Source organism: Punica granatum, unplaced genomic scaffold, assembly GCF_007655135.1.
Source record: "Punica granatum isolate Tunisia-2019 unplaced genomic scaffold, ASM765513v2 Contig00634, whole genome shotgun sequence".
Classification (NCBI taxonomy): domain Eukaryota; kingdom Viridiplantae; phylum Streptophyta; class Magnoliopsida; order Myrtales; family Lythraceae; genus Punica; species Punica granatum.
In genome coordinates this window covers 7022-32564 of record NW_022204481.1, presented here as the reverse complement: position 1 = coordinate 32564, position 25543 = coordinate 7022, and the positions used below count along the sequence as shown (strand labels likewise).

General features: G+C 40.5%; 4 protein-coding genes and 1 pseudogene across 4 annotated transcripts; all 5 read left to right on the top strand.

Annotated features, from left to right (window-relative positions):
* The first annotated feature begins 479 nt into the window (after positions 1-479).
* LOC116191938 (villin-4-like) lies at positions 480-8129 on the top strand. Its single transcript, XM_031520306.1, has 24 exons — positions 480-923; positions 1600-1717; positions 1881-1980; positions 2142-2210; positions 2293-2529; positions 2776-2953; positions 3042-3177; positions 3388-3550; positions 3648-3798; positions 3898-3998; positions 4095-4250; positions 4477-4545; positions 4637-4705; positions 4793-4930; positions 5027-5155; positions 5299-5446; positions 5576-5586; positions 5667-5807; positions 5918-6043; positions 6224-6289; positions 6486-6816; positions 7051-7247; positions 7430-7608; positions 7726-8129. The coding sequence occupies exons 2-23, from the start codon at positions 1662-1664 to the stop codon at positions 7541-7543; spliced, it is 2886 nt and encodes a 961-aa protein (XP_031376166.1). The 5' UTR covers positions 480-923; positions 1600-1661; the 3' UTR covers positions 7544-7608; positions 7726-8129.
* LOC116191944 lies at positions 7571-14662 on the top strand (annotated as a pseudogene).
* A 1161-nt stretch (positions 14663-15823) lies between these two features.
* Positions 15824-17887, top strand: LOC116191946 (60S ribosomal protein L23). Its single transcript, XM_031520311.1, has 4 exons — positions 15824-15970; positions 16401-16685; positions 17445-17486; positions 17613-17887. Exons 1-4 carry the CDS (start codon positions 15958-15960, stop codon positions 17693-17695), a joined length of 423 nt encoding a protein of 140 aa, XP_031376171.1. The 5' UTR covers positions 15824-15957; the 3' UTR covers positions 17696-17887.
* Positions 17888-20331: 2444 nt separating this feature from the next.
* Positions 20332-21693, top strand: LOC116191943 (disease resistance protein RGA2-like). The gene has a single exon (XM_031520310.1). It carries the CDS (start codon positions 20506-20508, stop codon positions 21565-21567), a length of 1062 nt encoding a protein of 353 aa, XP_031376170.1. The 5' UTR covers positions 20332-20505; the 3' UTR covers positions 21568-21693.
* LOC116191942 (putative disease resistance protein RGA4) lies at positions 21618-24525 on the top strand. Its single transcript, XM_031520309.1, has 3 exons — positions 21618-23843; positions 23971-24054; positions 24165-24525. The coding sequence occupies exons 1-2, from the start codon at positions 21655-21657 to the stop codon at positions 23981-23983; spliced, it is 2202 nt and encodes a 733-aa protein (XP_031376169.1). The 5' UTR covers positions 21618-21654; the 3' UTR covers positions 23984-24054; positions 24165-24525.
* Positions 24526-25543: the final 1018 nt, after the last annotated feature.

Below are 25543 nucleotides of genomic sequence, written 5' to 3'. Positions count from 1 at the left end.
TTTCGGTGATAATTTTTTGTGGTGCACTTTGTTAACATTTGCTGTAATTGTCAACAAATCTCTTTGACTTGAGTCCGTCGTCAATGGAAGTGCTTTATCTTGTCTAGCATATATATATATATATGTATGTATATATGTATATATAAAGTGTTTAAGATTCCGTTCCACTGGGTTTAACTTAAATTACATACTTCATCATGATTAAAAAATTTCTTCATTTTACTTTTGGTCTGCCTCCTCAGTCCAGGTTCATGATTCCTTCTTCATCTGTCATTTACGCATATAATCCATATACGACCCAGAATCAAATAAATTCTGGTAAGTTCAAAAATGTTAACTCAATTTCCGGCATTATTATATAAACTAATATGTATTTAAGCTTGTTGTAAAATGTTTAACGTAATATTTTTAAACCATCGGAGGAGGACCGAATATAAACACTCGTACTGCCTATGTGTAGAGGACTCCGCGATCGACTAGCACAACAAATTAATGTAACACAGTAGATCTCACTCGAGGAAAGAATGCCGGTTCGTATATAGTTCTCCTCGTCATGCACCTCGAGACGCCATGAACCGTCACTTTCCATGGAAATGCATGAAAGATGGGGTATCACTTCTCTTTTCCTATCAAAAGAATTCCACTTCTGATCCATTGCCCTTCCAAACAAATCGGAATACAGATTTCCTCTCAGCCATTAAAAAAAAGAAAAACAAAAAAGAAAGACAAAAAAGAAAAAAAGAAAAAAAGGAAAAATTCTTTGTTGCACATGTTCTTGTTTTTCCTCTGACCATCTCTTCTTCCTCTCCTGTCACCACCTCATTAATGCTCAAACATCCAGACAAAATCTGTACAACCGAACAAAGAACAGATTCAGAGGAGACAGTTCTCCCAACAGCTTTGCTTGGTCCTGTGAAAAGCAGGTAACAAGAACATGCTGGGTTCTTGATGTCTTGCTTCTTCATGCTTTTTTTTTTTTTTGGGCCAAAGTTTCAATCTTTATTCATTTTGGAGCCTCCCCTGTTGTTGATCTTAATTTGCTTAAACTGTCAATTCAGGCGTTGGCTTTTTATATGGCAAATCACTGAAAAATTGCCAAAATGGATCCAACACACGTTTGCATGAGAGAACTTGTCGTTCTTGAGCTTCCATATTTGTGTCCCCCCATTGCCATTTCAGGCTTCTATGTATGATGAGAACATGAAAAAACGAAATTAAGCGAAAAGGTGATGAAATGAACAATCAACAATAAAAGAGAACTATGCTGAATGTAACGTGTTTGATTTTTATCTGCAGTGGCAAACTTTCGTCTTGGTTAATGAGATTTTCTTCAGGCCTCCTCGCTTGATGCTGAATTCGCTATAGAGCTGCCTGATTGAATTAAAAAAAAAAATCTGGCCTTAAAAATTGCATTTGCATGATTTAATCGACTAGTTTATCGTGAATGCCAAATTTGGGTTCTGCCACCCTAAAATGAATTCGATGTTCTGTCTCCATTCATGGGAATCAGTTAATGTCGTAAGAGTTCCTGATGCCTTCGGTTTAATTTGTCATTTATCTTTGCCTGTCGTTGGAGATTGACTGTGAGTGACATCTCAGGATACTTTTGCTCCTCTCCAGCCAAATTTGTTGAGAAACGAAAATAGAGCTGCAAAAGTAGCATGTCTGCATCAATGAGAGATCTAGACCCCGCTTTCCGAGGAGCGGGACAGAAGGCGTATCCTTTTCTCTTTAAATAGCGGGCATGTCCACCCAGACTTCTCTTGTCGATAGACATTTACTTTCAGTCATTTTTGGAATATGTGATACTCTGTTGTTAGGTTAGATTTTATCGATATACTTTGTAGTCGAGCTTGTTGGTATTTCTTGACGATGCACAGTGGCATTGAAATATGGCGCATTGAGAATTTTAAACCCGTTGAGGTCCCGCAGTCTTCACATGGGAAGTTTTTCACCGGGGATTCATATATAGTTTTGAAGGCAAGTAGTGTATCAGCTGTGACATATCGATATTTCATATCTAGTATTGATATTGGTTAAAGTCCGCGAGAGGACGTGCTAGACTCAGCTCTAATCTCAGTCCTGACTTTCACTAGTGCCTTATTTATTGATCATACAAACTCGTTTCCTCATGTGTGCAGACAACAGCTCTAAAAAGTGGGGCCTCACGACACGATATCCACTATTGGCTAGGTAAAGATACGAGTCAGGTGAGACACAATACTAGACATTTCTTTTTACTTATGAGCATCGCTTTACCATCTCAAATGACTCAAACTGCACCGGAGACAGGATGAAGCGGGTACTGCAGCGATCATGACCGTCGAATTGGATGCAGCCTTGGGGGGATGGGCAGTCCAGTATCGTGAGGTACAAGGCCACGAAACTGAGAAGTTCTTGTCTTACTTTAAGCCGTGTATAATACCTCAGGAGGGTGGGGTTGCATCTGGGTTTAAACATCCCGAGCCTGAAGAGCACAAGACGAGGTTGCTTGTTTGCAAAGGGAAGCACACTGTCCAAGTAAAAGAGGCAAGTTCTTTGCAAAGTTTATGCTCTCTGTTGAATATCATAAATATTATATTGCTCAATATACCGATATAATATTATTGAAACAAGCCCATGATTACTTCTTTCAACGTCATTTCTTGGCTACGTATAACTTTTTCCTTGCAGCAGGTTTCGTAAAACCAATACAGTGTACCCTTCGTTCTAGTTCAATTTTGGTATGTCCTCTGCTCAGTTATCCTGCTAATTTGTTCATTGAACTTATGACAGGTTCCTTTTGGCCGGTCTTCCCTTAACCATGATGACATTTTTATTCTCGATACTGAGTCGAAAATTTTTCAATTCAATGGCTCTAATTCTTCCATTCAAGAGAGAGCCAAGGCACTGGAGGTTGTTCAGTATGTGAAGGATACATACCATGACGGGAAATGCGATATAGCTACTATCCGTGAGTGACCAGTCAAAAGAAATTTCTCAAGGTTGGTACTATATTAGCAATTCATAAAGCTAATCAATTTACATCTCATTCTATACAGAGGATGGGAAGTTGATGGCTGATGCTGAAACTGGAGAGTTCTGGGGATTCTTTGGCGGGTTTGCTCCCCTTCCGAGGAAAACAGGAATGCAAGAGGATAAGAAGAGTTTGGATACTCATTCCACTAAGCTACTTTGGTAATACATTAGCATCCATACCACTAAATTTTCACCATTCAGTAGTTTAAACGAGTTTAATTACTAGCCAACTGCTGCAAAGTGCATATATTGACACTTCAACATTATTCTCATGCGAGTTAAAAAAATGATTAATATGAGCACATAGAAATTAGCATAGTGGGTGCAATGGTTTGAAAATGCTGAAGTGAATATCTTTTCATGTTGAAGTGTTGAGAAGGGGCAGGCAGAACCTATCGAGGCTGAGTCTTTGACAAAGGATCGCCTTGAGACAAACAAATGTTACCTTCTGGACTGTGGAGTAGAAGTCCTTGTTTGGATGGGAAGGGGCACCACTCTCGACGAAAGGAAGAGTGCTAGCAAAGCAGCAGAAGTACGTACTATAGCTCAGTTTTCCTCATTGAAGATGTTTGAATCCTTTAATGAGATAAATTATTCAAGAATCTGCCACATTCCCATTTGCTTAATAGGAGTTAGTTTCTCAACCTGATCGGCCACCAAAATGCCATGTAGTTCGTACAACGGAGGGATTTGAGACAGTGTCCTTCCGTTCAAAGTTCGATTCATGGCCTCAGACAGCCAATGTGGCAGCCCCTGAGGAAGGCAGGGGAAAGGTTGCAGGTAACAACTTCCAGCATGCAATTGAGACTTTGTGATTCTTTTGGTTTGATCCAGAACTAGAGAGATTTTGAATGGTCATCTTGATTGATTCTTTTGTAGCTATGCTGAGACGTCAAGGAGTTAACGTAAAAGGCCTTGTGAAATCTGAACCAGCTAAAGAGGAACCCCAGCCTTACATTGACTGCACGGGGGATTTGCAGGTCTATGATAGGTCCAAGTTTGAAGGGATTAAATATGATTTTGCTGTTTTGTCTTATCATTGATCATACTGTTTGGTCAAAATTGTGTATCGACAGGTTTGGCGTGTCAATGGTCAAGAGAAGATTCTTCTTCAAGCATCGGACCAGTCGAAATTCTACAGTGGGGACTGTTACATATTTCAGTATTCATACCCAGGTGAAGATAGAGAGGAATACCTCATAGGAACATGGTTTGGGAAGAAAAGCATCGAGGTAAGGTTTTCCGAAAGCACATTCACTGCATTTAAACTACATCACAAATTTTTGGTTTCTCTGCCCATTCTTAAAGTCGTTTCCGGAATGACAATACCGCTGCTGAACTACTTGCCACTTTTCTCCTGTGCCAATTGCTTACAATGACAATTCACTAATCCATATAAGAGTTCCGTCCTCATGCGTATTCGCTCATTTATATTCTAACCAAGTCAATTAACCATAGGAAGAGAGAGAGGCTGCTATTTCTCTAGCCACCAAGATGGTCGAGTCCTTAAAGTTCATGGCTACTCAGGTCAGTATCCATTTTCCCTGTTTCTGCATTGCTGCCATTACTTCTTTTCCGAGAAGATCTCTAGAACTGACCAACCACTCCTCATTCTTAGGCTCGCATATATGAAGGAAGTGAGCCAGTTCAGTTCTTCTCAATCATGCAGAGCTTCATTGTCTTCAAGGTAAGTGCCTGCCAATGATTCTATCTGCTTCTTGTATGCTGTAGTCATTTCGTTATTGCTTCTGTAACTTGGGATGAATGTTCTCAGGGTGGTCTGAGTGATGGGTACAAGAAACACATAGAGGAGAATCAACTTCCCGACGAAACATATAAGGAGGATACTTTGGCCCAGTTTAGAGTTCAAGGATCAGGACCCGAGAATATGCAAGCAATTCAAGTTGAACCAGTATGTCTCCATCCTCTCCCTCTCTCGTTTCACTTTTCTTATACAAGTTGAGCTCATTTGACAATTGATGTTTGGTTCAAAATATGCCTCTTTTAGGTCGGATCCTCTTTGAATTCTTCTTATTGCTTCATACTTCAAAGCGACTCCTCAGTCTTTACGTGGATTGGAAGCCTTACAAGCCCAGAGGATCAGGAGCTTTTGGAGAGGCAGCTTGATCTAATAAAGGTCAGATTCGTCTTACACATATTTTCCAGGGAGAATAAATGCTGCCTGTTCGGTTCTCCGACAAGGTCAAACAATCGGCTTCTTATGTTATGCTTTTGCTATCAGATATTAAGTGTTTTCCGTTGGATTTCTATGTTCTGCAGCCTAATGCACAGCCAAAAATGCAAAAGGAAGGGGCCGAGTCAGACCAATTCTGGGAGCTGCTAGGTGGGAAGACAGAGCACCCAACTCAGAAGATTGCAAGAAATGGCATGGACGATCCTCACCTGTTCTGTTGTGCTATTTCAGATGGTAAGAAAATAGTTGGCCTCCACGCTGGACAAACTACCATGAAATTCTGAGAGTTCTCTATTTGACTTAAATTTCTGTTTCTAACCCGTGTTCTCTGCTTTTCTCGGTGAAACGCTTGCTGATATGCAGGAAATTTAAAGGTGTGCTCTGAACTAGTAAAGTCGTTAACAAATGCTGCTCAAATTGCAATCTGTTGCTTATCTTGGAGTCCTTACTGCAGGTCACAGAGATATACAACTTTGACCAGGACGATCTGATGACTGAAGACATATTCGTTCTCGATTGTCAGTCGGAAATATATGTCTGGGTTGGGCAGCAAGTCAATAACAAGAATAAAATGCAGGCTTTGAAGGCCGGAGAGGTACAAAATGAATGGAAAACCTTTGCTTGAAGCTCTTGATGTCATGCAAAGCTTTGACAGCGGAAAGTCTTACGGGATTGATATGATTCTGTATTTTTCCTTATTTCCAGAATTTCCTCGAGCGCGACTTTCTAATGGAGAAGTTGTCCCACGAAGCTCCGTTGTATGTGATCATGGAAGGAAGCGAACCAAAGTTCTTCACTCGCTTCTTCAAGTGGGACTCTGTGAAATCTGCGGTAAGTTGCCTTAGAACCATTTATTATCTTCTGTTAATAGACCTACTCCACAATCCTCAACCGTGTGACCTGTGAGGCCCGTATATGATCTGTGTATATGCAATGGGTCACATTCATGGGATCTCGAAAGGTCATAGCAGTGTAGGTTCTCCTTTTGCTGATGCTTTAATATGTATGCAGATGCATGGGAACTCGTTCGAAAGGAAACTCGCGATATTGAAACATGGTGGCACTTCAAATATAGATGTAGTCTTCTCAGCCCTCTCTCATCTTGCATCGTTGTATATCATTAAAATATACTTTTCTTCATTTGTGTCATTCAGATAGTCTTGTGCTCAATCTTGATCTTACGCTTTGCTTTACTAATAGCCTGAGAAGGGAAAATACATCATTTCTTTTTTCTGTTCATCAAGTTTCTGATTAGTTCCTTGAACATGATCAGAAACCAAAACGGAGAGTGCCGATTTTACATGGAGGGCGAGCGAGCGTGCCGGAGAAATCACAGCGTTCAAGAAGTGTGTCTTTCAGCCCTGACCGTGCTCGTGTGAGAGGGAGATCCCCAGCTTTCAATGCCCTTGCTGCCAATTTCGAGAACCCCAATGCAAGGAATCTTTCGACGCCACCCCCCATGATCCGAAAGCTCTATCCCAAGTCAGTGACCCCAGACTCCTCTAGGCTGGCATCTAAATCTGCTGCCATAGCTGCCCTTACTGCCCCTTTCGAGAAGTCAGCACCTCCACCCCAGCAATTACGTATACCGCGATCAGTTAAAGGTACACAGAGCTTACATATTTCCATGTCAAACTTCGGCAAAGAAAATATGGAGAAGTGGTGCCTAGATGGCACGTAAGGGAGCTTGTCTGGGAATATGAAGGAAGTGATTACCTTAGATAAGTTAGGCCTTGAGGAGATGGGCTGCTTGAGCTCACTTCAAAAGAGATTTACTGCACTATGAAGAATGCTTTAGAAACTATATATTTTATCAGGGTTAGGCTTTTCTGATGCAGCGTCACCTGAGGCAGCGAAATCAAACTCGGAGGAGAAACCCATCGAGGATTCAAAGACCAATAAGATAGAGTCAATTCAAGAGGATGTGAAAGAAGGAGAAGCTGAAGATGAAGAAGGGCTCACACTATACCCATATGAACGTCTCACGACAACATCAACGGATCCTGTTACAGACATTGACATTACCAAGAGAGAGGTAATATGTTCTTTACAACTCCGAGTATGCATTCCGTTATGTTTAACCACTGAACAGGAGGCAAATGGGAGATTCCAATATCAAAACTCAGGACTTGCTGCTTGAAAAACCATGATAAACCACTCAGTTCCTGGTAAAAGAATTAAGTTCTGCTCTGAGACTTCTGTGCTTCAAAAATGCAGGCTTACTTGTCAGCAGCGGATTTCAGTGAGAAGTTTGGGATGACAAAGGAGGCCTTCTACAAGCTGCCCAAATGGAAACAGAACAAGCTCAAGATGGCCCTTCAGTTGTTCTGATCAGTTCCCTCCCTTCACGTTCCTTATATGTCCTTCCCATCTGTTGCCCTGCAGTTTTGTTACCGGTCTGCAAATACCTAAAGAAAAACTCATACTTCACCATCCCAATATTTGTTTCTTCCATTGATTTTCTGACCGATCAAGACATATTCTAATTATGTTGCTTTTGAATGTTCCCGCAGTTGGGAAACTCAGCATCAGTTGGGACAGTCTGGTGCATTTCAGCTGCTTCTGTTCCCTGGTATACAAAAGCTTCGCCCATATCTGTCTATCCGGAGGTTCTTTCCGCTCTTTCTACTGCTACAGCCATTTGTCATCTGCTCGGCATATCTTTATTCATCGAAACTTCCCAATTTTTCATTTAAACTACCATAAAGTTACCAGTTCAAGAGAGTTTGATTGATAATCGTCAAGCTCTGAAAGAGTACTACTTTGATGGGATCATTGAAGTTTATGGTCAGAGATGGAAATATGTATACGGGAGAGGAAACATATACGGCAATGAGAGAGCTGTGACATTCTTTACTCTGTAATTTTCCATGTTTTCCTTTCTTGTCATCAACTCGACTTGAGAGGTCCCGACTCATCTGAATTTTCTAACTTCTTCATCTTAAAGGTTTAGAGGATCTTTCATTCGAAGTTTTGACACTCCGTTTGGTTTTACAATTACGTTTTTAAAATTTTAACTGTAACTTTAACTATTTTCACTACCCAACAAAAATTAACAACACAATTATTACTTTTTTTCTTCAATTTTTTAACCATTCAATTCAATTTTTAATATTAAATTCTCTCAACTATCCATTACTTTTTCCATAATTCAACAATACAATCATTATTTTCTCAACTATTCATTACTTTTTATATTTTTTCTCATAATTCAACAATACAATCATTACAACCCAATTAAAATCAAAATTCAATTCTACTTAACTCTAAAACCAAACACACCAATTTCCGTAATTTCGACTTAAAGATCTCGTCCATGCCAAACCTATGAAACGCATATCATCTCAGTTGTTGTAGAAAGAACTGTAGATTATTTTTGCCAAATCCCATCTTCATCACAAGCTGCACGTCAACAAAGGGATTATATAACTCCAGATGTAACGACGAACCGATCCAAGGCAATGTTTTATCACGACCCGAAATTTCGACAGAGTTTCTCCGAAATTTCCTCGATATCCATTTTTATATAAACTATCCACATAAAAACCCATTTTTCATAACTTCCAAAAATATATAACAAATCCAACAAGCTCTCCCTCTCTCTCACACACACACCCTTTATATATATATTTCAACAAAGCTACATCACTAAACCAACTAAATAAAAGCTTCAGGTCGTAACATATTCAGTACATTCTATACAAAAAGAATACTTCCAAATTACGCAGATTGACTATTAGGTTATGTAAAAGCTGTCTTCACATCTATTTGATGAACTTTCAAATTACGCAGTGCTGCAATTACAAGTATCATCCTAATGAAATTTATTCTCGTCACAGAAGAATAAGTATCAAAATAGTCCAAGCCTTCCTTTTGCCTGTACCCCTTAATTACAAGCCTGACCTTGTATTTATCAATGGATCAATCTGCTTTCATTTTCCTTTTAAAGATCCATTTGGATCCTAAGGGTTTACAACCAGTGGGGAGATCCACTAATTCCCAAGTGTGATTTCACAGAATCGAATCAATTTTACTTTTAATTGCCTCCTTCCAAAGAGGTCCCTCAGAGGAATTCACTGCTTCAGCATAACTTTGTAGTTCTTTTTCTAACAAATATGTCAGAAAATCATTCCCGAATGATTTTTCAATTCTAGCTCTTTTGTTGCTTCTAGGTTCAATCTCTTGATCCGAACACTACCTTTCATGATCTACATCATGAGGTCCATCATTCATAGTATGTGAGATTCGTTTCGACGAGCTTGATGCCTCATTTAGTTTACATGGAAATACATCTTCAAATAACGATGCATTCCTTAATTCCATTATCGTGTTCTTGTGTATATCAAGAATTTTAGATTCATGCACAAGAAATCGATAAGCACTACTATTATGTGCATAGCCAATAAAGATGTAGTCCACCGTCTTAGGACTGATCTTTGCTTTCTTTGGTGTCAGAACAACTACTTTTGCCAAGCACCCCCACACTTGCAAGTGATCGTAAGATGGTCTCCTACCTCTGAATAATTCATAAGGGGTCTTTTCCTCTTTCTTTCGAGGTATCTTATTTAATATGTAATTACTTGACAATATTGCTTCGCCCCACATATTTTGAGGTAATCCTGAACTTAATAACATCGCATTCATCATGTCTTTCAACGTGCAATTTTTGCGTTCATCAACACCATTCGATTGAGGTGAATAAGGTGCAGTCACTTCGTGTATAATTTCATATTGTGCACAGAATTCCCTGAAAGGCGTTACGTATTCGCCTCCTTTGTCACTCATTTCGCTTATGCTTTAGATAATTCTTGAAATCCTTCCAACCAGGAGGCAGTTTCTCAATGACAACAGTCACTTAGAAGGATTCACTTAGAGACATTCCCTCAACCTGAATCTCATGCAAGAGCACTTGAAATTCCTGCATTTAACTCATTACAGTCCTTGAATCCACCATTTTAAAATCGAGGAACCGTCCGATAAGAAATTTCTTCGCACCGGCATCCTCTTACTTATATTTACGGTCCAAGGATTCCCATATCTTCTTTGCCGTCTTAAATCCCTGATAGACACTATACAGGGAATCATGAAGACTGTTCATGATATAATTCCGACAAAGATAGTCGGAGTGCTTCCAAGCGTCAACCGCATTGAGAGCCGACACATCTGACTCCCCTACAGATGGGGTTGGAGCATTTTCAGTCAAGAACCTTGTATAGGTTTAAAGGTGTGAGGTAGAATAGCATCTTTTGCAGCCACCTCTTGAAGTTCAACCCATTGAACTTCTCTGGCTTCTCAACATGGTTTACAGGAACCATCGAGGGAGCAGCCACGTTTTGGCTAACCAAATGGTTAGGCAACATAGGAGCAGGGTTGGAGCCAGTAGTTTGGCTTCCTTTGGTCGCATCCCCATCGTTCCCTGACGCAATTCGAATTGTTTAAAATAGTAAAAATCTATTTCAAGATTGTATGTAAATAGATTATCTGTAATAAGTAACAAAATTGAATGACAATTCAAATAGCGGGTTGTATGCTATAAAATTAAATGAATATCACTAGTATAAGAACTTAGAAAATCAAATCGATACAAGGACGAAGTAGGAAGATCGGAAGACGCGAGAAAGCTAAGTACTGTGTATCACACAAATCACTTGAAACATATTCGTCCCATCAATGCGTGCTCGAGATCATGTGAGCGTCTGTTTCCCCAGGATAAAACGGCACCCAGTGCAGCTAGCAGCACGAGCTATCCGACCCCAGCGAACCAGAAAATGAAGCTGAGCACTCTCACTTGACTATGCAATTCTCTTCTTTTTGTTTTCAGGAAATGAGGGGAATGTTCAATTTATTGACAATCGAAGATGGTGTCCTTTCAATTCGCACCCATTCAATTCATAACAATTGATGGTGCCTTTTTCAAATTCCACCAACCACCCTTCAATACATTTATTTCATTAATTTCTCATTCACGAACCACCATTCATTTCATTATTTTTCCGACAGAAAACACTTCTCAAACTCCAGCGGTAAGTTGAACTTCCCTCGGGATAATAATACGACGTGTTTGGTCATGGAAATTGTTTTCCTGCTTTCCATTCTCTGCAATAATTTTTTTCTTTGACACTCGTGAAGTTTTTGTTTTCAATTAGTTCCAGTCACGTCACAAGCAAATAGACAAATAGAACTTAACGGACATCCGTAGCACGAGGATGCGATCTCAAGAAGTGTAACATCATATTAACATGGCCAGTACTGATGTTGATCATTTTGGTTCCAATCCAAGCAGCAAAGAGCAAACAGTTACTGAGGATTGGCATTTGAACTCAATCGATAGTTGGACCTATTTAACAGGGCACTTTTAATGGCACTAACAGTAGCTCCCATATCGAAAAGTTCTCTTCTTGTCTCTTTGTCTATGAAATGACTCCATTCCATCTGAATGGTATATACGAATAAATGGTGCTTTCGCGATAAAACCGAAAACGACCCGGATATGGGTTCTTGCAGCTGAGAGTGGGAAGTTTGCCGAGCCTGACATATGAGAACATGTTTTCCAGGTAGATCAGCAATTGTGGAAATGTCTGCCTTTGATCATCCTTATGTGTCGATGAATTGGCGCATTCAGTAGGTAGTGGAAAATCTCACAAGATGAACGGGAATAATACCTTGCATATATAAGATACCCCGATGATAAACATCTTATCTTAGGTTTTACGCATGCAAACAGGACTGGAACTAATCATCAGAAAACACAGAAAATTTCTTTTCGTTGAGAACTGTTCTGGAACTATTTGTCCTAACAATTAAGACGTCAAACTGCCAGAATGACATGATTAATATAACTCATTGGACTGGTTTTTATAATTCTATTGAGAGATCATTAGATAGAGTACCTGCTGCCTGCTTTTAGGTTTCAGATGACCTATGGTATCAGTCAGATAATTGTTGCTGTTATGGAGCTGACAGCGCTAAGAAGCCTGTGGAGATTGATCAACACATATACGAATTTGGGGCGGTGGAATATCATGTTCAGGTAACAACTCTGAATATTAACATAAATCAATTTTTAATCTGCCAGGGTGCACTGCATTTTTCACATGCTTGCAGTCTTATGATAACAAAGCAGGGCGAAGCGGATCAGCTCAAATATTTCAACTTTTTGTGAAAAAAAATTGCATTTCTAGTATTACAGTAGTCAGAATGTCAGTGTACCTGATAGTTTCGTGCAATGTTTGAGCAGTCTTCTATCTCGGAGCCTTACCTCACTCACCTGTCAATATCGACTCCACTGCTGTCTGAGGAATTCTCCAGCTCCAATGGGCTCTCATACGATGCCATACAGATGATAAAGGAAATCCGTGCAGACGCTCTAGAGATCATTGAACCGACCAAAGATGGATACCAACTCACTATCAGGCTCGACTTATCTAAGATCCCACCAGGCAAAGGTTCGATTATTCAACATCTATCAAACATCACTGCAGGGATGTCCGGTTTCCTCCCATCTAATCTCTGGCAAATGATTGCAGAACGAAATGCTGTAGATCATTTTCTATAAATTGTAATGAGCTTCCCGCTTGACCAAGACCAGTTTCAACAGACCAAGAAGTTCTAAAACTTGAAAAACTATTTCCTGGAAGATAAATATTCTAATAAACACATGGACTTCAAATGTCTACATCTTCATATTATAGAGTCGATAAAGGTCATCACGGAGATCTCCACGGTGCAAGCAAAACTTCTAAGCTGTCAGCTGAAAGAGATGCTGCAGAATGTCAACTCTCAGGAGCAGCTTCAAGGAATGTACAGGCCAATCAAACTCGTCTATCACCACAGAGAGCCCTTCTTTGTCATCAGGCAGGTAAGTCAGTCTCACACTCGGGAACTCACCATGATTAGCAAGATCAACAGAAAGAAAGATGAACTCTCACGCATGACCACCAATATATCCCAACTTTGTCCATATAAATCTGCAAAGCGGTCTAAAATGATGCAAATTTTAAATTGACAGCCACAGAAGATCACAGCGGTTTTTCCTATGCGATTCAAAGAAGACCCAGATGTGATCATAGCAACCGCATTTTTTCAGGTCTGTCTGAACAGTATACAAGACCAATCCAATTTCTTTTGTGTATCTTCTGTTGATTTAGGTGCCTTAAATGAAAAGTTCAGTGATAATTATTATGCTTTCTTTTCGAAAATCAGGAACTCATGGATGTGGGAAGTTCAGAAGCATGGGCCAAAGCACCTCCATGTACATGGTCACCCATCCCTCCTGCCGAGTTGAGAGGGGAACCACTTGAAGATCTGAGCACCAACTGCGGTTTCGTTTCGTTCGGTATGCACTCACTTTGTTACATAATCATCATTTCCAAGGAAGTTTTTCAGAACCGGACTGGCAGTGACTGGTCAAGGCACGGATTCCCAGGCTCGCTTGTGGGTCCAAGTCCGACCGACATTCTGATACAATTAAATTGGTAGACAAGAGAAGACTTAAGGATAATAAAGAAGAAGGATCAGCAGTTTAACTCACCTCTTAACACAGTGCACTTATCGGTGATGCAGATATTACTTCACATCATGTGAAAGGCAAAAGGCTGGACAAGACAGTATGGAGTTTACTGAATTTCCATGCCTTCGTCAAATATCACGTGAAGGTAAAAGAATGAAACAACAGCAGATTCTATTACCTTTACGAGAATTATTGCAAGCATTAAGTCGTGTTGATTGTTCACATAGTGCACCCGAGGCTTTATACAGAGAAGGATGAGAAAGCGCTTGGACAGTCTTGTCAAGGTGATGAACCAGTATCATACCTTCAAATACAGCTATCGAATTTCTGACTGTTACCCGGATGTTTTGTGTTCATTTTTCAAACTACAGATCCTTCACAGTGAAGGCTTAGAAGAAGAAAGAGAGCACGAAGAGGAACCTAAAGGTATGATCATATCTTCAGCTAAAAAGTTTCCAAACAGGATAATGCAAATTTTTCTATGATGAAAAATTATGCTTCCTTTGTGTCAGTTAGCGAAGCTAAGAATCCAGCTAGATTACAACCTTTTTGAATCGGAACGGAAAGCATACCTTCTCTGTAAACCTGGACATATAATTCACCATTCTTGGTTTGGTCCGGTTTCAGCTCATACTAAAACAAATCTTTGAGGAAATTCTTGATCCCCACTCTGTATATGCAGGTTGTGGTGCATGAGTAGTTTAGCTAGTACCTCAAGAGCTAAGAACCTCAAACGAAGATGCTGGAACTTATTTGTCAGGAAGTCCAAGAGAACACGTTCCCCAGTCAAAATCCGTGGAGGCGTGCGCTTTAGGCATCGGTGGTTAAAGATCCCGAAGTTCTCTTCGCCAAGGATATACAACAAATTAGACTAACAGTTTGTGATTTTGTTACGTTTGAAATCAAAGCATCACTAATCCACAGCAAAATAGCCCGATTTCTATCCTTGCACAACAAATTCCTACCAAAAAAATGCTGTAAAACTGAAGTTCTCAAACGTAAAGGGCGTAAGTTATACTCCAAGAGATTCAAGCGCCATGCTCAATCAGACTGCCTGGTTGTGTGCAACTTCGGGGTGATTGTTGAAGGTCCAATAGTTCTTCTTGGCGATGTGATACAGTTAATTACCATTCCAACAATCATAGAACAATAACATGAAACAACCAGCAAAGATTTTATTTGCCCTTCTCATTTCAGCAGCAGGTGAATGATAGAGTACTGATCAATAGCCAACATAGACATGATCACTCACTCTGTTTGAGACAGTGCACAAAAGAGTGCTCCTGTCAGTATGTATCTAGGCACTAAGCAGGGCAGAGGCCGATGAGAAATCGTTCTTTCCGCTTGTTGAGTTTGTGATCTTGTCATTAGCAGCATGGCTTATTAGGTAAGTTCCCACATAGGGCGACAAAGTGAGGCGCGATATATCTAGAAATCTCGAGTATCCTGCAATCAACCTAGCTTCCATCTGAAACTCACAAGACTATCTATTCAACTTTAAACCCCTTGTAGATGTTACTCCCAAAATTTTTTAAATGAAATTCCTACTCTCTCAACTATAACAAACAAAAATATTGCTCCCCAATCATTGTAAAATGACAAATAAATGAAAATTCAAAGAAAAAGCAAAATGATAAACATAGTCTAATAGCATTCGATAAAAAATCTTCTATCACATAAAGAAGAGATTTCTTTACGTCTCATTTCTCAACTAACCCTAGCAATCCTTTCCTGAGTTTAGTGGTATGCTCCGGAGATTTATTGATATTAAATTTACTAATTTTAGATTTTTCTTAAAAAATCTCTCTAATCATGCCATCAAATTTTACAGTAGAATTATCTGTTCAATTTTTTTTTATCTCCATAGGTGAATATTCAATCAAGAAAAAAAATTTCTTCATTTTTTTTATCTATATATACCGTGAAAATTCAATCAATAAATTTTGTAAGTTTTTGCTTGCTAAGGGCTGTGGTCTTGACTTCTTCGTTCACCATTCACAAAAAAGCTGATATCATAACTTCGTCCAAAGAAAACTGGTCGCGGACGGAATAATAAGTTGACGAAAACTTCAGGCACCGTTCTATAATTTTGAAGAGCATGCGGGCTCCATTGTAATTTCATGAACTTAAAATGGAAACCCTAGTTGCCGCTGTTGGCTCTCCCCCGCAACGCTACTCCCTTTATAAGCAGCTCAAAACCCTAATCGAGTTCTGGGTTTCTCTGTAGCCGTCGAAGATGTCGAAGCGAGGTCGGTTCTCTCTCTCTCCCCGAGCTTCTCCTTCTTCACAGTCTTCTTCCCTTTTCTGTTTGCTTCATATGAGAATCCATGCGGACTAAGTTGTGCTATCCGTTCGTTTTACCTGTGAACATGTACATTTTCTTTTTGTAGAATTAAGGCTTGATCACGTCTGCTGATAGTTTATGACATGTAGCTGAAGATTCGCTGACTTTCTGATGTATATTCGGGTTGGAGAAATCTCAATTTCATTATGAATGTATTAAGACTTCTGAATCTTAAATCTTAAATCTACTGTTGTTGTAATGGCGGTGAATTTTGTTGGAATTTGCGATGACGGAAGTTATTTACAGATGCCCTGTTATTGTGTAAAATGAATGTGAAGTTATCGGAGAGAGTGTGAAGACTGAGGAGTTGATGTTTTTTTTTTTTGGGCTTATAGGACGCGGAGGATCGGCGGGTAACAAGTTCAGGATGTCGCTGGGTCTCCCGGTGGCGGCCACGGTTAACTGTGCCGATAACACCGGGGCCAAGAACTTGTACATCATCTCCGTGAAGGGGATCAAGGGTCGTCTTAACAGGCTGCCCTCTGCCTGTGTCGGGGACATGGTTATGGCCACTGTCAAGAAGGGGAAGCCTGACCTCAGGAAGAAGGTGATGCCCGCCGTCATCGTGAGACAGCGCAAGCCCTGGCGCAGAAAGGACGGTGTCTACATGTACTTTGAAGGTCGATACTTTTATAGTGCTTATTGAACTGCCAGTACTTTGTTATGTTTTGAGTTTTGTTGATGCAGTTCGGTTCGTTTCTCACAGTTAAGATTGTCTGCTATTGGGTTTTATGGACATTTTTGTCTTGCTTGTCATATATTTCATAGGCGACGTTGACTCTTTTTTATGCTGGTGATGTGGTGTGAAGAATTGTTTTGGGTAGTTTCTTTGCACGTCCCATAGCCAGCTATAGTAGCTTTCCAACCTACCCCTACACCAGATGTTAAAATTCTATTATCATCCCTGTCAAGGTTGGGACACTACTCAGTTAATGTCTTTTGTAATTCACACTTGTTATCAACTGCTTCAGACATCGGCGAGGCTGTCTGTCATTCCATCCTCCAAACTACTTAGGTTCTCTTACTTGTTTGATATGCTTGTTGACTTGTATTCATATGCTGCTTGAGTTGTCCCTGGACATTAGTCAGGTATCCACCTAATGTCAGTGGTTGATACGGTTACGAGTCTGGAAAAGTGAGTCATGTCCTTCATTACAGATGTTCTTGCCCTTCAATGTTCACATCTGCTCCATCTGGGCTCTACATTTTTGTGACTGCCAGCAATTTAGCTCTTCATGTAGCTGCACAATGTTGCAGTTGTTCCTAGCCTTTGTTGCTTATATATATGTATTGTGGAGCTTGGTTCGGCCTGGGCATGTGCATTGTTTTGGGTAGTTTCTTTGCTGATGTTTACTGATGATCAATTCATTTATTTGCAGATAATGCTGGTGTTATTGTGAACCCTAAGGGAGAGATGAAAGGTACAGCTCTCTATAATTTTCGATGCACTTACATACCTCCTTATCTGATACGCTCTGATTTGTGAGATTCGCGCATCTTTGGCTAATTTTCCAAGATTTCTGACTCTCGTCTCTGGCTTGCTTTAGGTTCTGCTATCACTGGTCCTATTGGGAAGGAGTGTGCTGATCTGTGGCCCAGAATTGCAAGTGCTGCCAACGCAATCGTTTAAGAGTCCTTAAATTTTCTTGCTGTTCTTTGGTCGGGAACTCGGGGTGATATAGCACCTGCATCTTGCACTTTGTTTCAGTTTAGGGAGTTTTGAGTAATTTGAATTTTGTCAGATGGGCTTTCTTGTGTTCCGGTGGAGCTCTATCCTTGGATTATTGACTTCATTATATATTTTCAGAGTTATTGAACAGTATGCGTTAGTGTTTCTGGTGCTTTGATTATTGTCTATTAACTAAAAGGCCGTAGACAGACGGGACATAATTCAATTAAGAGCAACAAACTTTGATGCGATACATGCCATGCTCGACTTCTGTTCACTAGAGCATGTGAGTTTTGTTCTGCAAGACAATAAAGTAAGAATCTATCTTTTAAGATGTTATCTCAATGAACGTGTTTTCACGTGAAAAAGTTTTAAGTGAAGAAATGGAACCATTTTATGAAGTTGGGGTCACCAAAAATCCCGACAATTTCAGACTCCACTGGAAAATCTGTGGTATCTGTTCGCATCCTTCACTGTGGTCTTAATCTACAACTCTGCTCAGGTACTTGAGCCCCTCATGGCAGTCCCTACAGATCCTGAAGTTCTTCCCAATTCTGAGTGCCCTACCCTGCGGTGTGATGCCCTCCAGGAGCCCGAATCCCGCTGCCAGCTTCTTCCTAGGGTGCCGAAGCCTTTCTCTCCTCTCTGCCTCAACTATCGACTCGTGATGCACCATCTCGTCCATTACAGGCTGGTAACCTGAAAGCTCGATCAGCTCCTCCAGCTTCGCCTAGAGCTCACCCCTCCTCTCTTGTTTGTTGCCGGTCTCCTGCCACAAACACATGGACCCTCTCACGTGTCTCGACCCAGCTCTGGCCCACCTCTTTCCTCTTTTCTCTATATACTACTATACCTACGCTATCTATACCACTGCATGATGGAAAGAGTTGGCGTCCTGCAACAGTTATTTTTTGTATGATTTGATTAAATATTCTCTCTCTGATCAATTAAATAGAAGCAAAATAAACTACCAACCCAAAGGATAAAATAGTAATATCACAATATAAATTCCATGGCCCGATCAATAATATTAACACTATCAATACACCCCAGTCAGTATGATATATCTCCCTAGTCATACACTAAACAAGCTTCTATCTCACAATTCATGCAAGTGATGATATGATTAATTGTATTTTAAGAAAATTAACTCAAACTATAAGAGCAATTTGTAAATGACCAATAAGTTACTTAAACCCAATTTCAAAAAAATTCTGAACAAGCACCAAACTTCTTCCTAATAACCTCACCAAGCCAGTCTCACATCCTGAACTTTTTTTTTATATAAATAAATGACGGTCAGTAGTGATGACGACCTTATCGTCCCCGCTATGCAATTTTTGGAATCTCATGTTCAACCACAGTATATATAGAATGAACTGAACAACCAGCGCCAGTACTGGCCCTGTCAGCGTAGCACCATCAAAAATCTAATATAGTTGACAAAAGCTAGTATCCCCTAAGTTTACGTGAAGAGCACATTTTCTAGCAAATGTTTTGATATAAATATATAGAAGGAATTTGAACTTGGAACCTTAGGTTACCAAACCACATGAAAGTAGTCTTGTAACCATTAGGCCATCAACTCTGGTGGTCATATCGTAAAATTATAGCACATCAAAACAGATAACTCAAGGACATGTTCAGCTATTTCTCTTAAATAAGTAAACGAGATAAAAAGCAGCATAGGATGGCGGTAAAACTTTCAAGAAGTGTGTGTGTGGGGCTTGATGGGCCTAAAGGGCATTAATTGTCTTAAGGCCATATCTAACAAATCAGCCCAATAATATTCTAACGTGATTTTTTAAAAAAACCTTAGCTGTCTTATATATAATAAATAGAGATACATATTTAACCATTAGACGTTGGCTCGTGCTACTAATGGGAATCACTAATTAATTTATTCGATAAAAATGAAAATTGATAATTTATACGCCTGTTTATTAATTAAAAACTCCATAAAGATTATAATTATTCTTCATCATTTTCAAATATATACATGTTTTTCATAAAGATAAGGAAGGAACTTTTCATTAGCCAAAATTTTAATTAATAAAATTAATAATAGAAAGAAATTGATAGATGGGAGAGAAAAAATACATAATGAAGGAAGAAGTAATGGCAAGGGAGAGAGAGGAGAGAGAGGAGAGAGAATGGGAGATTTTTATAAAGTGAATATTTCTTTTTAAAGTGAATATTTCTTTTTAAAGAACACCTAGCTGACTTAAGCGATGGAGGGGGTTTCTAGGAAGCAATACCGGTCTCTCCTGCTGGAGGTGATCGGAGCTTGGAGCACGTGGTTCGTCTCGATCGCACCCCACATCGGGATGCAGTAAATTAACCCAATTTGATGATTTTAACAAATTTAATAAAGGGGAAAATTGGTGGGGGCATATCTAGAGGGAGCCTAGGGAGTCGGGTGGGGTTAGGTTAAATGAATCATCCCCCCATGTGTACAAACGTGCCATTCCGACAAATACGAGCTTGTTAAATCATTAAACAAACTGTGAGGATGCACACTTGACAATATATTTATGGTGGTCGAGGCCAGCGTTAGTGCGGGGATTTTAGTTTACAAATTAATTTATTAAAAAAAAAAAGTGGATGCTAGAGGGGAAATCCTCACTCGCTGCTAACAGTGAAGTCAATAGCTAATTTTGCTCTGACCCCGGGCGTTCTCCGTCGCCTTTACTTCATACTCTTCGAGCACAAAGCAAACAGCCATTCCCCTTCATCGATTCCCTTACTTTCGTTCGCAGACTTTTAACGATATGGCTGAGGCAGTTGTCCTGGGCATTGTCCAGAACATCCTCGGGACCTTGGCCTCCGACGCTCTCAAGGAGATCAGGCAGTTCTGGGGAACCAGGGACGAGCTCGAGGCTCTCAGTGGCACGATCTCGATCATCGAGCCGGTCCTGCTCGATGCCGAGGGGAAGTACGACAAGATCCCCAAAGTCAAGACATGGCTTCAGAGGCTTAAGGTTGCTTTCCGCGATGCGGAGGACCTGCTGGACGAGATCTCGACTGCTGAGTTGCGTCGCAAGCTGAGGACCGACCCGGTGAGCAAGTTGTTCTCGAGCTGCCTGAACCCGTTTTTTATGCTGAAAGTGTCTCGTAGAATCAGGGCCGTTAGACAGAAGATAGATTCCATTGCTAAAGACAGGCAGCTTCTACTCTTGGAGCTGGAGGAGCGTCCTGTCACGGATGTCCGGGGTGAGACCAGAGGCAGGAGGAGGGAGCTGACGCACTCCTTTATACTTGACCAAGAGATTATCGGGCGAGATGACAGTAAAAGAGAGATTGTAGAAGTTTTATTAGAAAAGGATGCAGAAGAAGCTGTTTCCGTCATTCCGATTGTCGGAATTGGAGGGTTAGGAAAGACGGCGCTCGCGCAGTGTGTTTTCAACGATGAAAGGATCAAGAGCCATTTCGAGGAAAGAGTCTGGGCCTGCGTGACTGATGTCTTCGATGCAAAAGCCATCATGAGGCAGATTATTGGTTCGGAAGGGAAAATGGAAATGGAGATGGAACAGTTGCAAAATGAGCTCCGAAGAAGAATCGATGGGAAAAAGTACTTGTTGGTCCTAGATGATTTCTGGAGTGAGGACCGCCAAAAGTGGTTGAGCCTCAAGACTCTGTTGATGGGAGGAGCGCGGGGAAGCAAGATTTTGATCACTACTCGACTGAATTTAGTTGCCGAGATAACTCGCACGGTTCTACGACTGTACTTTTTGAGAGGCTTGTCTGAAGAAATGTCCCAAGCTTTGTTCATGAGGATGGCTTTTAGACAAGGGGAAGACGAAAAAGATCCCGAGTTCATCTCCATGGCTTAGGAGATAACCGCAAAGTGTAAGGGGGTCCCTCTAGCCATCAGGTGCTTGGCAAATTTGCTCTTTGTTAAGAACAAGAAAGATGACTGGATGTACATTAAAGATCAACAACTCTCGAAGATAGATATCATGCGGCAAGACGATGCTATTCTAAGGATTCTTAGGCTGAGTTACGATCATCTCCCTTCTCATTTGAAGCAATGCTTTGCATATTGTTCATTGTTCCCAAAAAACCATCGGATTAATAAGAACCTTCTTATTCGATTATGGATGGCACAAGGATTCATTCAGTCAACAGACACAGGGCGACATCTAGAAGACATCGGAGAAGATTACTTCCAGGATTTGGTCAGTGGGAACTTCTTTCAAGACTTGCAAGAAGATGACCTCGGAAATGTGTACAGTTGCAAAATGCATGACCTGATGCACGACGTCGCTCGATTAGTAGCTGGAGATGAGTGCGTTTCATTTGGCGAGAATGCAGAAAGTACTAGTAGTGCAAGGACTCTGCATGTATCATGTGAATCTGTTGAGGATTTACCAAAGGTGCTTCCCATCTGCTTGAACCAAGCAAAGAAGCTTCGCACAGTAATTCCACTTTATCGTCCCAGTACTTCTATAGCACCAATGGTCTGCCTCAAAGATATTGCAAGGCTCGAAGGTATGCGTGTTCTGAAGCTAAATTATGCAAATATCAGCATGGTGCCAAGTTCCATCGGTAATCTGAAGCATCTCAGAGAACTTGATCTTTCTTTTAATCCGATTGACACACTCCCCAGTTCCATAATCAAGTTACAAAATTTGCAGACACTTATACTCTCTAAGTGTCAGGAGCTTAAGGAATTGCCAAGAGACATCAGAAAACTCGTAAAGCTAAGGCATCTTGACCTTTCACGGTGCACCAGCCTGAGTTATTTGCCCAGTGGACTCGGAGAGTTGACTTCTCTGCATACATTGTCATATTTTGTGGTCAGCAATGACCATTCGACCCGGAAATATCATGCCCAGCTAAACGAATTGAATAGCCTAGACAATTTGAGAGGGTACCTTCGCATCAGCAATTTAGGATACAAGAAGGAGGATGTCTTGGAGTATAAGGGGCTGAGCTTGACCAAGAAGGGTGGCCTACAATCGTTAGTGTTAGAGTGGGAAAGAGTTGGAACACTGGATAGTGCTGAGGAGGCATTCAACAATCATGAGGCTATGTTAGATGGTCTCCAGCCGCACCCAAATCTCAGATGGTTATGTCTTATGCATAACATGAGCGCGAGGCTACCGCAGTGGATAATGGATGACATGATCAGCTCCGTACCAAACCTGGTTGAGATTAGTTTCTGGGATTGTAGAAATCTCCAACATCTTCCTCCACTGGGTCTGCTGCCTCATCTCAAGTCCTTGAAGCTGGCCCTTCTATTCATGGTCGACTGTATAGATAACAATAACAGCAATGTTTTGGGCAACGATGATGTGAGCACAAGAGGAACGACTCCTGATACGATAGTTAGGCAAGAGGAGGATCATCAGACTATGCTACAAAAGTCCTTTCCACGCCTTTCTCAGTTATCTATCGTCAACTGCCCCAAGCTGACATCTCTGCCAATCCTTCCACAGCTAGAGAGGCTGACGCTTTATGATGTCAACGAAGGAATACGACACGGGTTCGTTGAGAAACTCAGCTTGAACCGTTTGACGATTGGGGGGATGAAGACTCTTGAAATAGTGCCAAACGAGTGGCTGCATGGGCTCGTTTCTCTCTCCAGAATGACAATTGCTCGCTGCCCCAAGTTGACCTGTCTGTCTCATGGTATGCAAAATCTGAACAAGCTTAGACAACTTATTATTAGGGAGTGCGACCAGCTTGATCTCTCTGTCGATGAGAATGGGAATGCACTGCAATTTCAAGCACTCACGAGCCTCCGATATCTAACAATCTATGGAATCCCGAAACTCATATCGCTGCCAGAGTGGCTTCTTCATCTCACCAATCTTGAGGTGCTCCACCTCAGTAACTTGAGTAATCTCGTGGCTTTGCCAGGGTGGATAGGAGATCTGCTATCGCTTAGGACGCTTGAAATCGTTCAATGCGGCAGTTTGACAGCTCTGCCCGAAGAGATATCAAAGCTCAAATCCCTAGAGTGTGTGAGGATTGCAGGATGCCCTCGCTTAGAAGAAGCATGCCTCAAGGATACGGGAACAGATTGGCCTAAGATTGCTCATCTGCAAATACATTTCAAGGAGTTGGCTCACCTCGATGAAACGGATATATCAATTAAAATCATGTATGTCTTCCTAATCCCACTTCATTCTGTAAAACTGTTGTTGGTCTTTCATTTTCTTAATCTGTAATTTTGTCTTTAAAGTGCTGAAGAACTAATTTTTGAATGCCATCATGCTTTACTACTGCAGGGGATGGGAGTAAGAACTCTTGAATCTACGAGAAGATACAGTTATGTACACGCATACAGGCTGATAACTCTGTTCATCCCTAAGGTAATCAATATGTTTCTCGATTACCTTAATCTGAAAATGATGTATGATTTTAGGAAACGTAATATTGCTGTTCGAAGACTAGCATGTGATATATTTCTGTGTTCTTCCAGGGTCCAAACTGGAGTCAAAGCTCAATGTTTGGCGCCCTCAACATGCCTTCTATATGTAAATTTGCCTCGTGAGATGCCTAAAGAACTTTTGTAATATGAATTTGCCTCGTGAGATGCCTAAAGCTAACTTACTTTGATTCCTAATTCATTCTGATTGTCACATCGGGAGAGACCCATATAATAATACAGTTTCTCTTTCTTCCTTTCCATACATCAGTTCTGAAATTAGGCCAAACAAACATGTCCGGTAAGACGGAGAAAGTTATGGATTCCAGATCATTTTTGTTGTGCTTCAAAGAGAGCTTGATACTGGACTGTGATGGTGAATTTTGATGTAATGAATAAAAGATTTTAAGGTCGATGGAGACCGGATTAGATTGAGATCTCATATTTGTATACTATGGTTTAATCTCAAGAAGGAGAGAAGCCGTGTTTGCTGTTCGTGGCCCTGAGCATTTTTCGGTAGAAAAGCATGGCCTAGCCCCAATACAAACTAAATTAAATCAAGAGATACAAAGACATATGGGGCATGGACGTTCGATACATCATCATTGGAAGCAGAAAGAGAGAGCTCATTGGCATCACATGTGGAAGGACATGAACTCCTAGCTTTTGTTTGAGTACAAAACTAGTGAGCGAGTCAATGCACTTGTTGGCTTACCCGAGTCGATGAGAAAAGAAAAAAGAAGAATTAAGAAGAAGATGACCCTTCTGTTAATTTTAAAATCTACTAATTGATTGATTGCTGGTGGTCAGATGGAATGTATACGATCTTTGTAAATGTCGATGGAAGGAAAAGTATTTAAGGGAATCGTCGAGAACATAAAATAGCTGTTGTGGTAAAGATGAAACCTCAATATGCTACAAAAGTAATCCACAGCATCAAGACCAAAAACGTGATATTCAACAGGAAAAATAAAGAGAAAAACTGAAGAACATAATTGATAGTTATGGGTTCCGCTCCTTATCAACTAAGCTTTTGGAGTGAATAGACGCCCAACTACTTATAGGTCTAGTTGAAATTTATCAAACTTATGATCTAATAATACTTATATACAGTGGCAGAGCCAATGAAGGAGCAGGGTGGCAATTGCCCCCCTCAACTTTGAAATTTTTAAATTTTACCCTAAAAGTATGAGTTTTTTTTATGTAAAATTAGTATTTTCCCCCCTTGAACTTTGAAATTTTAAAATTTTGTCATAAAAGTATAAGTTTGCCTCCCTGGATAAAAATGTTGGCTCCGCCCCTGCTTATATAGATATATTAGAAATAAAATATGGAATATTGTGCTCAAAAATCAAATCTATGAATTTTACGTTTTTATATATTTGCTTTTCATGACAAGTCAACTCATTAAGAAAAACTTAATTTTGTTAAAT